The following is a 13180-nucleotide window of genomic DNA, read 5'->3' on the forward strand; positions in this document are numbered from 1 at the left end:
TCTCAGCACCCTTGAATGCATTAGGTCTGGACCCATGGACTTGTGCATGTCCAGCTTTTCTAAATGGTCCTTAACCTGCTCTTTCACCACTGAGGGCTGCTCACCTCCTCCCCATGCTGTGCTGCCCAGTGCAGCAGTCTGGGAGCTGACCTTCTCTGTGAAGACCGAGGCAAAAAAAGCATTGAGTACTTCAGCTTTTTCCACACCATCTGTCACTAGGTTGCCTCCCCCATTCAGTATTTAATATTTAAAGCGAAGGTTAGCATCTGTAGAAATGGGTGTTTTCAGCAAGGAAGCAAGGCGCGGAGAGAGAGCCATCTATGGAGGGTTACTGATCTGCCTTCAAAGGGTCAGATGCCAGGGACTGCATCATTGGGTTATTATGGGCCTTGCCGTCAGACAGCAGGCGGCTCTGGATTGAGGCAGAGCAGCGGGCTACGGGGCAGCAAGTGGGTGAAGGCTGCGTGCCTATCTTGGGGAGGGGAGAGACCGGATTCTATCCTGGGAGAGCAGCAGCCGGGAGAGGCCATCTGCCTGGGGGGGAAGCCCCAATAACCTGCAGGAATGGGGCCCGGTTTCTTGTTCCAGCCCCTCCCTTAGGGGCGGTTGTGGCTGGCATAGTTTCAGAAGTGGAGTTCCACTGGTCCTGTAACCCCGAAGCCAAGTGACTCCACCTACTGGTGCTTATCACTCCCTCCCTCTTGCTGTTTAACCGGCTTGTTTAACCAAGGAGGGAAGGAAAGGGGGAACCTTTGGCCATTGGAAGGTTGCGTGCAAATGAAGGGAAAGGGGATGGATAAAGAAGGGTGGCGCTGCCTCTATTTAAATACATGCCCAAAGATGCCCTGAAAAGCTGGGAGTATCACTGGGTGCCTGGCCTGAAGGAGGTGGCTAAGATTAAGAACAGTGAGGCTAGCTCAGTGGTTGGAGCATTGGCCTGCTAAACCCAGGGTTGTGAGTTCAATCCTTGAGGGGGCCACTTAGGGATCTGGGGCAAAAATCAGTACTTGGTCCTGCTAGTGAAGGCAGGGGGCTGGACTCAATGACCTTTCAAGGTCCCTTCCAGTTCTAGGGGATGGGATGGGATAAAATGGAGCCTTCGGGATGCCTGGTGTTCTGCAACAGGTGCTTCCATGAATGTGTTATTTTCTCATTAGGTCTCTTTCCACTATTTGCATAAAGCCCTTTGGAGTTAGGTTGTCTTTCTTCCTGACATAGCAGGGTGCAAGTTTATTAATAAAACAATGACTTAAACAACACTTCGTTGCTTCTGTTGGCCACACTAGGGTCTCTTTGCATATCCCTCCATTTCCCCTCTGAGTGCCATCCTCCCATCCCCCACTATTTCAGGACTTCCTGAAACTCCCCCATCAATCCCCCAATGCCAAGGGCTCTGTGTTTCCCATGCCCCCTCCTCTATACCATTGTCCCGCATATCCCCCACACACCAGGGGTTTCATAGATTCCCAGGCCAGAAGGGACCATTGTGATCATCTAGTCCAGTGGTCCCCAACATGGCGCCCACCGGGGCATTTATGTGCTCCTGCCGGAGAAGTAACCGCCGAAATGCCGCCGAGAAGCGTCAACGCCAAGAAGCGTCAGCCGCCGAAATGCCGCCGAGAAGCATCATCATCGAGAAGCGTTGCTGCCGAAATGCCGCCGAGAAGCAGTGGCATTTCGGCAGCAACGCTTCTTGATGATGCTGCTTCTCTGTGGCATTTTGGCGGCCACGCTTCTCGATGACGCCGCTTCTCGGCAGTATTTCGGTGGCTGGTCGTCTGGCGCCCGCCACACTGAAAGGTTGGGGACCACTGATCTAGTCTGACCTCCTGCATAGCACAGGCTGGCGAACTGCCCCAACACAATTCCCAGAGCAGATCTTTTAGACAAACATCCAGTCTTGATTTAAAAATTGTCTGTGGATTGAGAATCCACCATCAACCTTGGTCAATTGTTCCAGTGGCTAATTGCTCTCCCTGTTAAAAATTTACTCCTTATTTCTGGGGTTCTGTGTGGTTTCCCCCACTGCAGCTGCATTAGTATGGGAGGCAGGAGGGCTAGCTGCCCTGAGAACATATCTAGGAGGATTTCAGATGGGATCCTACCCTGTGGCAGCTAGACACTGCTATTTTTAGCATGCTGGCTTGCTCAGAGCTAGTGTGAATATGTCTACCAGAGTTGGAGATCCCACCTCCAGCTCCAGCATAGACATACCCTAAGTGGCTTTCTTGGTGGGAATCTGAGTGCAGAGGCCAGGAACACGATGGGTCTCGGACCTTTGCCAAGTATTAAAAGCTCACAAGGAAAAGAACGGGAGTAATCGAGCATCCACCACTGATGCTCTCGGTGAAGCTGATCTTCGTGGTTTCCCTTGTCCCAGTTGCAGAGTTCCAGACCAAAGAGGATGTCTACTGCTTCGCCTTAGCAAAGGCCCTGTACAGTGTGCCCACGCCAGTGACTGTCGGGTTTTATGCACCATGGGGACACTGCAAAAACCTGCTCTTACAGACAATCCAGCGTGAGTACTGCCCTGTCCAAATTTCATGGTGCTCTAGGCAGCTGCGTGCTGCATGTGCGGCAGCACCGGCCCCGGTGACCAGCCCTATCTCTTGGCCAGCCCCCCCGGCAAGGAGCAGGGCCGTCCCTAGGGGGGTGTGGAGCCCAGGACAACTCCCTCTGCCCTGCCTCTTACCCTCCCCCCCGGCTCCACCCCCGGCTCGCCCCCATTCCACCTCTTCCCCCAGCGACCCCGCACTCACCGGCGGCAGGAAGCGGAGCGCTGCGGCTGGGAACTGGAGGAGTAGAGCGGGCTGGGACCGGGCTGCTTCGCTTCCCACCGCTGCTGGTGAGTGGCGGGGGGATCCCTTCCCCCAAGCCCCCTCCCCCAAAAGACACGGCTGGGGCCGGGGCGAGGGAAGTGGAGCGGGCTGCTCCCAGCCCCCCCGCTAATCCCCCGGGCCACTCTGGGCCTGTGGGGCTCCCAAAAGTGGCCCCCTACAGCTTCTGCCTCCCAGACCCTGGGGAGGGGGATGCCTGGGGCCCCCCACTGCCCCCCCCCCCCCACAGGGGAGCTGCATAGGGCATCCAAATGGCTAGGGACAGCCCTGCCTGGGGAACATAAGGAGGGGAAAGGATGGGAGAGGATGGGGATTACAACCTTCTCCCATTCTTGAATGCTCCCCGGGGGGGCTGAATTGTCAATCTGGAAGATCTTTGAGGAGGAAAGATTTAAGGTACTGCCAGGTGTCTAATATACGCCTTCCTCTGGCAGAGTACATGGTTAGCGAATCAACAAAGAAAGACCAGCAGGAACTTCAGCGGACGGGGAAAAAGCAGCGTGGGAGCTCTGGCCGGGATCTGCTGAAGCTCCTGTTTCTCATGATCTTCTATCAGCCGGTCCTGACGGTGCAGCAGAAGCAGAGAAAGAACGTCCAGCATGTCTTCATCCATTTCAGTGCCTGGGAGTATGCGGGCAGCGACCAGCTGTGGGCAGGCCTCATCACCACGCTGTGTGATGGCATCGAAAGACACTTCGGTCTCCTACCCGTGAGCATTTACAGGGCCATAGGCAGGAAATGTGGCATCATCGAGAGACCAGGGGATCAGGAATGGGTTAGCAAGAAGTACCTCTGCCTCCCCCTGTGGGCTGCTGTGATCCTTGTGACCGTGGTAGCTATTGGGGTGGGCGCTCTCCTCCTAGTGGTTGGGATCCCCGTTGGGGATGCCTCGGGAGATGCAATAGCTGTCGTGGAGGGCATCGGGGCGACAGCCGTTGGCGTCTCTGCGGCCGCTGCCATTCGGATTGCCATCATGGTGGTACGAAACGTCATCGTTACCCAGAAGACCCAGCTGGAGAGACAGATGAATCGGACAGATCTCAGCGCTCAGCTTGGCTTCATGAGCAGCGTTAAAAGCGAAGTGAGGACAGTCACCAGGTTCCTTCAGTTCATGCAAATCTTCCAGCGGCGGAAGCTGCAGGTGGTGCTAGAGATCACCCACCTGGACAGGTGCAGCCCTGACAAGGTGGTCGGCGTCCTGGACGCCATGAACATCCTCCTCTCGGACTATGATGCTCCTTTCATCTCCATCCTGGCTGTTGACCCGAGCATCATCGTCGACTGCGTGGAAAGCTCCATGTACATGAAGGGCATGGCCAACAACGGCTACGAGTTCTTAAACCGCATCGTCACCCTGCCCTTCTCTGTCCCTCGGATGGACTGTGACACCAAGCTGAGACTGATCAGGGACATCACCGAGCGCCGGAAGTGGCAAGAGAAAGACCTAGAGGAGGAGGTAGGTTTCCAGCAGGGTCCCAAGATGGAAGCTAACTCCAACTTCCTCTCAGTCCCTTGCTACAATTCTGCCAACCATGATGCAGAGAATCCAGGTGCAGATGACAGCCAGATACCTCTCATTGTCCGAGACCTCAGAACCCAGGAACCAGGACCCGGTGGCTATGGGAAGGGCATCAGAGCCAAAGACCTCATTCAAGAAGCTTTTGACTACCTTCTGGATGACTCCTTGAAGGAATACATGACAGACAATGTGGTGCAGATGCGACGGATCGTGAACACCATCACCATCACCATCAGGCTCCTGGCAAGTAACGTCCCCAAGGACGAGGTGTGTCCAAAGAAGGTGGTGGACTGGGTGCTCCTTGCCAACCAGTGGCCATGCCGTCTGAGCTGGGTCTTGCAGTGCATCGAGGATGAGGAGCAGAGGAGCAGCCTGGGCTGCTGCCAAGGAAGCCCACTCCCCCCGGACATGTTCCTGTGGGAGGTCTATGAGAAGTACATGGAAGAGCTGGACATGCTTAAAGGCCAGATGGAAAAACTTCTGGAACTGGACCGGGATCCTGAGCTCTTCCACAACTTCCTATGTGGCAGGTTTCGGGTGAAGGAGGCCCTCTTCTACTTGCCCTACACGGTCAACTTAGACCTGTCCTTGAAAAGGCAGATGGAGCTGCAACGCGGCAGTCACAGCTTGAAACGGACAAAGAAGTTCAACAGGCTCACCGCGTGCACCCTGCTGGGCATGACGGTGGATGATGTCTGCAGAGAGGTAGGTGACTGTCCTGCATCCTGCCACCCCGCAGAGTCAGCGGTAGGTAGACTGTCCCATGCAAGCCACGTGACAGCTGCTCCACACGCTGAGAAGGAGATGAGGGCTATGGGCACTGGAGCTGGGAGAAAACTATCCCATCTGACCGGTGCATTTGCAAAAGCAAACCGTGAGTGTGCTGCAGGGCTGGACTCAGGTTTTAGGATTGACTGTTACCCTCTGAGTAGTGTTAGGAACATAGCAGTTGCTGTCCTGGATACCCTCAACACTTCAGGGGATTTTTAAAATTCATAATGACTATGCTTAACCCTTGGCAGAAGCGCTGCAACAGGGGGGGCCAAGAGGCCAGAGCTCCATCACTTTTAAAAGTGGAAGAGCTGTGCACTTTTTCCCTGTCATAAGGGGTGAGCAGCAGGAGGAGGGGGCGGGGAGGAGCGAGTGGAGGACAGGGTATCGAGGGGAAGAGGTGGCGTGGGGATGGGGCCTCAGGAGAATGGGCGGGGCGAGGGCGAGGGGAGAAGGGGAGGCACAGAGGCAGGGCCTCAGGGCAAGGAGTGGTGTGGGGGGACCCCCCCCTACTTTTAGGGATATCTAGCCGCTCCCGACCCCTGGTACATGCTTGAAATGGCCCAGGAAATTTCTTCTTGGAACAACAACTCTGATCCTTGGAGCTCTGTCCTCTGACCCTAAAGTCCTTGGCCGGATCTCCAAGGGGCATAGGCGGCGAGTTATATGGGCCTGTGGTGCCCGTGCTCCACCAATATTTAGGAACGTGGGCCCGGCACCAATATTGTTTGGGCTTACTCCACCCCGTCCCCATTCCACCCCTTCCCCCAAGCCCGGGCCCCACCTCCTTCTGGCTTCCACACCCACCCCTGAGTGATGCCGGGAGTCGGCGGGGCACGGCAGACTGGAACCGGGTCGCTCGCTGCTGCCAGTGCCAGGCCCCCCCACTACCCCCACAGGCTGCCCTGGACCCTGTATGCCCCTGAAGCACAAGGCCTCCCCAAAGCACAGGGCCCAGGGTGATTGCCCCAGGCCGTCCTATGGACGAGACGGCTCTGCATGGACCCATTATGGGCACCACCAAAAATTATACAAACCTGGTGCCCATGCCAAGGGGATCCTCCTTTACTCTCTGGAATGACTTCTGTCTGTCTTACGACTACGGAGGATTCTTAGCTATGTGTTATGTTCAGAACATGCACACAGAGAAGTGAGATAAAAACATAAATACTCTTGCTGGAAGGTTGTAACGTAACACCGCTTTATTTCTTAGAATCCAGAATAATACATGAGAACCAATAAACAGAGGAGACAAAGCAGGCTGCTCCCTAAGGTAGCGAGGCCCAACTCACCCCACTGCAGGCTGACTCTGACTGCGCGCTTCCCCAAAGAGCCCTCTCGCCTGCAAGCAGGACCTAGGAAACCCCCTCACTCTTAAAGTGATAGCTTGCAATTCCAACACACTCCTCAGTACACCACACTATCCCTTTCCCCTTAGTTGCCTGATCTTCTGTACTTGTCATACCGACTTGATCAGTGGTAATTCCAGTAGTATTCCAACATACACCAGAGGGATTTTCCAGATACTGTTGATAGTCCTGCAACCTGCTGGCACGTCTTGTTTGCTAGAATCTGAACGAGCTGACACAGGTTCCTCTCTGGAGCCATCATGGAATCTTCCTAAGAATGTGTTGTGAAACATTTCAAATATATGTGCGGTGCTAATGGAAGCTTCCTCTTCTCTTCCAGGTGGACACAGTTGGCTTTAAGGAAGAAAACGTCCAGGAGTATAAACGGAGGCTGAGGGACCATAATCTAAATGGACGTGCCCTGGTTTACAGCGACAACAATGAAATCAGAGAAGCCCTCGGCATGAACCTTGGCGAATGGACGCTCTTTAGCATATATTTCCTTGGAGTTCTTCCCCAGCCGAGTTTAGCCCCTTCTGTTGCATCCTCCGTCCCGTTATATGTCAGGCAGGAGGCTCAGAAGAACATGTTTGGCTTAAGGGAGAACGTGGTTAGAGGGAGCAGGCTGTCTTTGAACATCTCCAGGGAAGATCTTCAGGAGAAGAGAGAAATCTGAGTCCTGTACAAAACTGGAAGCAAGATCTGGACTTTCTCCATCATTGTACCTCTCTGCACCATCAAGGACATGTCACGGACAAAGCAATAAAGTGGCTATGGAATAGTTAGTGATGTGAATGGGGCACTATAGTATATCTGAGGGATTTGGGGCACATTCCTGTCAACATAGTAGATCTTCAGACACTGGATGTCACAGTAGTTTTGTCTGGTTAGTACAGCAGGAGACTGGGAATCAGAACTTCTGGGATCTATTCCTAGTGCTGCCCCTGGCTTCTTGTGGTTTTGAGCAAGTTGCTCCTTCTTTCTGGGTCTCCATTGCCTCATCTGCAAAATGGGTTTAGTGCACATTTTAGTGCATGTGTTAGGAAAGTAACAGTGCATGTGTTATATGCACTAACTGTACTGGAGCATTAAGGGCAAAACTTGCCCCTTCCGCTGTGTCCCCAGGCACAGTGGAACCGGGGTGATCGCCCCGTGAAGGTGGCACAGTCCAGGGAGCTCTTTCATGCCATCGGTGCTATCCCTCACATCAGAGCATGGGGAGCGAGGCAAGGGCAGAGGCCTGTGGATTCATATTTCCACAGATCTATTGGGCTGGATTCCAATCTCACACTATTGTAAGTCAGAAGTGATGGAAGAGGACCATCCAGTCTTCTGTCTACAAAGCACTACGCCAAGATTAACCAGTTAATCCTCATGCACAACATCGGAGATGGGTAACTGTTTTTATCCCCTCTTTACTTACGAGGGGCCTGGAGCAAGGAGTAGGGACAGCTCCAGGGTTATATAGCAAGCCAGTGCTGGATCTGGGAATAGAACCCACGAGTCCTGGCCCTGCATTTTGGACTCATGACTCTGGCCAGGAGAAGCTTTTATACAAAGTCCCTTTTCTGCCTATAAGAGCACTTCCAGGCCCAAATCCTGCCCCCAAGGCATAGCACAAGCAGCTAAACCTGCACTGGAGAACTCCTCTTGGGCTGACGACTGGGGAGAAGAATTCTTGCTAAGGGTACGTCTATACTTACCTCCGGGTCCGGCGGTAAGCAATCGATCTTCTGGGATCGATCCCGGAAGTGCTCGCCGTCGACACCGGTACTCCTGCTCCGCGAGAGGAGTACGCGGAGTCGACAGGGGAGCCTGCCTGCTGCGTCTGGACCTGCGGTAAGTTTGAATTAAGATACTTTGACTTCAGCTACGTTGTTCACGTAGCTGAAGTTGCGTATCTTAGTTCGAAGTGGGGGGTTAGTGTGGACCAGCCCTTAGAAGTCTTCGAACCACGGTTGGGCTGCTTCTGTAGCAGAATCATCCACATTACCTGTGACGCTCCCCCTTCCCCCCACCCCACCCTCACAAACATGATGATGGGAGGTAACTGGTTCCACGGTGGGCCTGGCTGTCTACACAGGAAGGTAACCAGTGAATATTTTTGTGTTTAATAAAATTATGTTTAAGTGGTCCTTTCCTGATCTCTTTCCTGTAGAGGCGTTAGGAATTTGGGGCACCCACCCCAAAAGCATCTCAGCACCAGGCTTGGCAGAAATCAGGTTTTTTTGTTTTATAATTTTGATGGATAATATTGTCACGGAGTCACAGGCCATGTGCTCTGGAATTGCTCTGTATGAAGCCAGCCAGGACTCTAGTGTAGTGTGCCATGAAGTCTTTTCAGCTAAGGCCTTCCTGGGTCTGGCCTCGGAGCATTTAGCACCCCCATGCACTTCCTGCAGCAGGGTCCACCTGGCTGGGACCCTGGGAGAAGCCAGAGGGACCCTGCACCCCAACTCCGCAGTCAGCCATGACTCTCAGCCAGCATATAAAACAGAAGGTTTATTAGTCAACAGTAACAAAGAGTAGAACAGAGCTTGTTAACACAGAAAGCAGGACCATTCAGTAAAGTCCATCTTGGGGGGGAGGGAACGCCAGAGCCTTGAGGTCCTGACCCTCCCCCTTGAGCCCCAAAACGGAAGACTGCTCTGCTTCCAGCAGCCACACCTGTTGCCCCATCTCAGTTCTCTGTCTTACTTCCTGGACAAAGTGTCACCTGGTTGCATCTCCCTCCTGGTTCTCCGGTTACAAAGGGGATTGGCCACTGCCTACGTACAGGCAGCTGGAGTAGCCTCACCTATCCTTGAGGATCTCAATTCTTATTCTTATCCCCACTGCCTAGGCATTGGTGTAATATACAGGGAAATATACAGGCACACACAGTATTCATGCACAACATTAAGGTTCATGTATAACATAACAAAAGGAAAGAAGCCGCTTCCTCACAAATATCCATGTTTATTTTTAAGCATATCTTTTATTTTTACAGATTGAAATGTTCAGTTGCAGGAAAATTATGGGGTGGGGGCGTCAATCAACACTTATGTAATGATAATAGATGATGAGATTTAAGAGCGTTGTACCTATTAAGCCACAAACTGGCAACATCCCATGTCAAACTCGGCAAAGGAAACAGCCTTAAATCAAACTCGAGTAAGTTCTCCAGCAGCATTGTCTTACGTTGCCCAGCTGTAAATGCCGGTCATTATCCATGGAGATATTTTTTTCATGAGTTTGTGTGTGGACAGTGAAACTGACATTGACCGACATCTACCGATTAAAAAATGGAATCCTTCCATGCCTACGCTAACACGTTGGCTTGCCTTTTTAGGGTATGTCTGCACTGCGTTTAGATACCCACGGCTGGCCCGTGCTAGCTGATTCAGGCTAAGGGGCTGTTTAATTGTCACTGCCTGAGGCTTCAACATCGACACTGCAATTAAACAAGCCCAAGTCAGCTGGCATGGGTCAGTCATGGGTGGCTAATTGCAGTGCAGACATACCCATAAGGGCTTGAAGCCTGGGACTGGCCAGCCCTACTTACTAAGTAGGCACACGTGTGCAGCCAGCAGGTGATTCCCCTATAAGAGCAGTAGGAAGCCGTGGGGAAGCTCAGGAAGCCTGGAGATAGACTCCTACAGGGAAGACTCTGAGGAGCTGGCCATACTAGGAAGGGCTGGGAGTAGCCTACCAAAACAGGAAAGTCTTAGGCCCAGCTTAAGGCTGGAGGGAAGATTTTTGTGTTCAATTCTGAGTTTTAAGTTACTCAACCAGACCCTAAGGCATGCTGTTATTGGCTTTGCAAAGTCCTTTTTGAGTTTATTGCGGAACTAGGAGGGGAAACTGCGGCGAGGGACCACTTGCAATGGCCACAAGGGGGCACCTGGGAGGAGGCCACTCATTGGCACCTAAACACAGTCATTAAGGTTCCCAAAGCGAACTTTGGTTTTAGGCTTTGCTTGTGTAAATTTGACAGATGCCGGTTGTCGTCAGCTGGGATCAAACCTGGGATCTCTGGAGCTTAATGCATGAACTGCTACTGCATGAGCTAAAAGACCTCTCTTTCTTAGGCTAGGTCTATACTACCCGCCTGAATTGGCGGGTAGAAATCGACCTCTCGGGGACCGACTATCGCGTCCCGTTGGGACGCGACAATCGATCCCCGAATCGGCGCTCTTACTCCACCAGCGGAGGTGGGAGTAAGCGCCGCCGACAGAAAGCGGCAGAAGTCGACTTTGCCGCCATCCTCACAACGGGGTAAGTCGGCTGCAATACGCCGAATTCAGCTACGCTATTCACGTAGCTGAATTTGCGTATCTTAAATTGACTCCCCCCTGTAGTGTAGATGTACCCTTAGTCACTGCTGTAGCTTTCATCAATCTCTAGTGCTAGTCTAGGTGCCACTAGAGGGGGACAGAGTGCCACACCAAGCAGGCATGGGTTACATTTGCCCTGGGGATCTGCCTTAAATTCAACCATCTGCTGCCCCAGTGCTCACGCCTGCTGGAGGTAAATAGCTACAAGGTGCATTTTGAATGAGGGACTCTTCTCCCTGTTTCAAGCAGCGGTAAGTCCCATCAGTGCGTGTGGCAGCCTTTCTGCTCTGCCCTAGGAGATCGCACTGGCAAAGCGACACCGAGAGCTGGCCCTGGATTGGATCCGGAGTAGAATTTAGGGTACGTCTACACAGCCTCCGGGAAGTGTAAGTCTCAGCTTGTCCTTGCGCTCGCTCTGATCAAATTAGCCCACTGAAAAGAGCAGCATGGCCGCTGTGGCACAAGCCGTGGGAGGGGCTAGCTGCCTGAGAACATACCTCGGGCAACGCTGGATTCAGGGGGCTAGCCCGAGTGTGCTAGGGCATGGATGTCTACCGCAGTGTAGACATACCCTTACTGAGTGAATCTAATCGAAATCGGCCTGTCTATCCAACCCAAAGGGCACGATGTGTCTGCGGTATCTGACGGGCTGCTGCCCAAGTCAAAAAAAGACTTCCCAAGGAACACAAAACAAGCTACTTTCTTGGCTAACCCAGGCTACGGGGGCCCAGAGTCCTTTCATTCTACACCCATCTCTTTGGTCCAGCACTAGACCCAGGACCACATCCTTCCTTCTGCAGCTCTCCTAACTGTGCTGCTGGCTGGCTTTTATAATCACATGGTCCTTTCCCATCAGGGTCTGATAATCAACCTGGGCTGGCTGGGTCAGGGACGCTGGCCTGTTACAGTATCCATCGGTGTAGCGTAGGCCTTCCGTAAGAAGTCCTGAAGCTGAGTTCTCCTCCTCCCCCCTTGGTAATGTAGTGCTGGAGTGAGTTTGGTAGTGATGTATCTCCTGGGCAGGGATGCTGAACCATTCTTTAGGTCTGTTTCATGGAAAGCCTTTGCAAATTGCACTTTGCTCAGAAGGTGGTCATCCTCATGCTATGCTGTGAAACGGCATTCCAGAGGTCAAGGAGAAAGTTTGGCTTCCTAAAGGCTTCACCAAGAGCCAGTGGCACTGGAACAATTTTTACAGTGGGGGTGCTGAAAGCCAGTGGTCTCCCCCCCAAAACTTTTAACCTCACCCCCCCTTAGTCCTTTCTGTGCCCCCCCCCTTCAGCTGGGGCCAGGAATGGGCCCATGGGTTTGGTGGTAGGGGGACACAGATGGGTAAGGGGGCCAAAGCTGGGACCCTGCATGCGGGGCCAGGACCCTGCGTGCAGAGCCCCGGGCGTGGGGCCATCGGCAGCTACTATGCACACACCCTCTGGAGTGCGAGCCCAAAATTATATAGTCTTGTACAGTATAGAGAGAGCTGTACCATGCAAGTTCCCTTCCTCAATGTGGAGGGAGACACGCAGATTTCCCCCCCCCCCCCATATGAATGACACAAACTGGGTTTTGAAATAAACAAGAATTAAATTTATTAAGTACAAAAGGTAAATTTTAAGTGATGATCAGGGCTAGCAAACAGAACAAAGCAGATTACCTTAGTAAATAAACAAAAAACGCAAGCTGATCATAACACACTAGCGAGGTAGGGTATAAATTAACAAATTCTCACCCTGAGTGGTCAAGTCTGGCCGATTCTTTTCCCCCATAAAAAACATTTTGCCCCAGAAGTGCTGGAGTTCTGCCTTTTGCCCAGCAGAGGCCGCTGTGTGGCCAGAACAGCTGGCTGTGTTCATGCTGGCTGTTCTCGTGCCACAGCGGCCACTGGTGGGCAAAAGGCGTAACTGCAGCACGACTGAGGCAAAACTTATTTTATGCAGGAAAATACAAAATTCTATGTCCAGTGCTGCTGCAGAATTCCCTAGAGTAGAGTCCATCACAGCCAGGGGTGAAAATAACCTACCGGACTCACCAGTACGCAGGGCGGCTGGGGTGCTGGGCGGGGCTGGCCTTATCAGGAGGCGAATTGAGGCGGCCGCCTCAGGTGCCAGACTGGGGGGGGGGGGCGCCACTAGGACCCAGAGTGTAGAAAATTGTGTCTGCTGCTGGTGCATATGTATTCTCTCTGCTCTAGATGCACTGAGATGGTGGAGTGCTGGGCTGGAGGAAGGAGGGCACAAGAGACATAACAGGCAGGCAGGAGAAAGGGTGAGAGGGAATAACAGAAAGCAGCAGGCGCTGCAGGGAGAGAGGAGGAGGAGCCTCTTATGTACCTCTCTTGCACCCCCAGGAGCCTGGACTGATTAACATCAGCTTCCCAGGGAGCTTCCTGTT

The 13180-nt window shown here is 52.9% G+C and overlaps 1 protein-coding gene across 1 annotated transcript; it reads left to right on the plus strand.

Annotated features, from left to right (window-relative positions):
• Window positions 1-1739: 1739 nt before the first annotated feature.
• On the plus strand, window positions 1740-8168 carry LOC117888932 (NTPase KAP family P-loop domain-containing protein 1-like). The gene is made up of 4 exons (XM_034792726.1): window positions 1740-1800; window positions 2381-2518; window positions 3272-5061; window positions 6817-8168. The coding sequence occupies exons 1-4, from the start codon at window positions 1740-1742 to the stop codon at window positions 7150-7152; spliced, it is 2325 nt and encodes a 774-aa protein (XP_034648617.1). The 3' UTR covers window positions 7153-8168.
• The last annotated feature ends 5012 nt before the right edge of the window (window positions 8169-13180 follow it).

Source organism: Trachemys scripta, chromosome 16 (assembly GCF_013100865.1).
Source record: "Trachemys scripta elegans isolate TJP31775 chromosome 16, CAS_Tse_1.0, whole genome shotgun sequence".
In the NCBI taxonomy this organism is placed as follows: Eukaryota; Metazoa; Chordata; order Testudines; family Emydidae; genus Trachemys; species Trachemys scripta.

What these genes read in the sequence shown, in the direction of transcription:
- LOC117888932 (XM_034792726.1), top strand. Translation starts at nt 1,740, where the DNA reads ATGACGCCGCTTCTCGGCAGTATTTCGGTGGCTGGTCGTCTGGCGCCC. An exon ending in GGCGCCCGCCACACTGAAAG is followed by an intron (nt 1,801 to 2,380) that starts GTTGGGGACCAC and finishes CCCTTGTCCCAG; the next exon opens with TTGCAGAGTTCCAGACCAAA. An exon ending in TGGATGATGTCTGCAGAGAG is followed by an intron (nt 5,062 to 6,816) that starts GTAGGTGACTGT and finishes CTTCTCTTCCAG; the next exon opens with GTGGACACAGTTGGCTTTAA.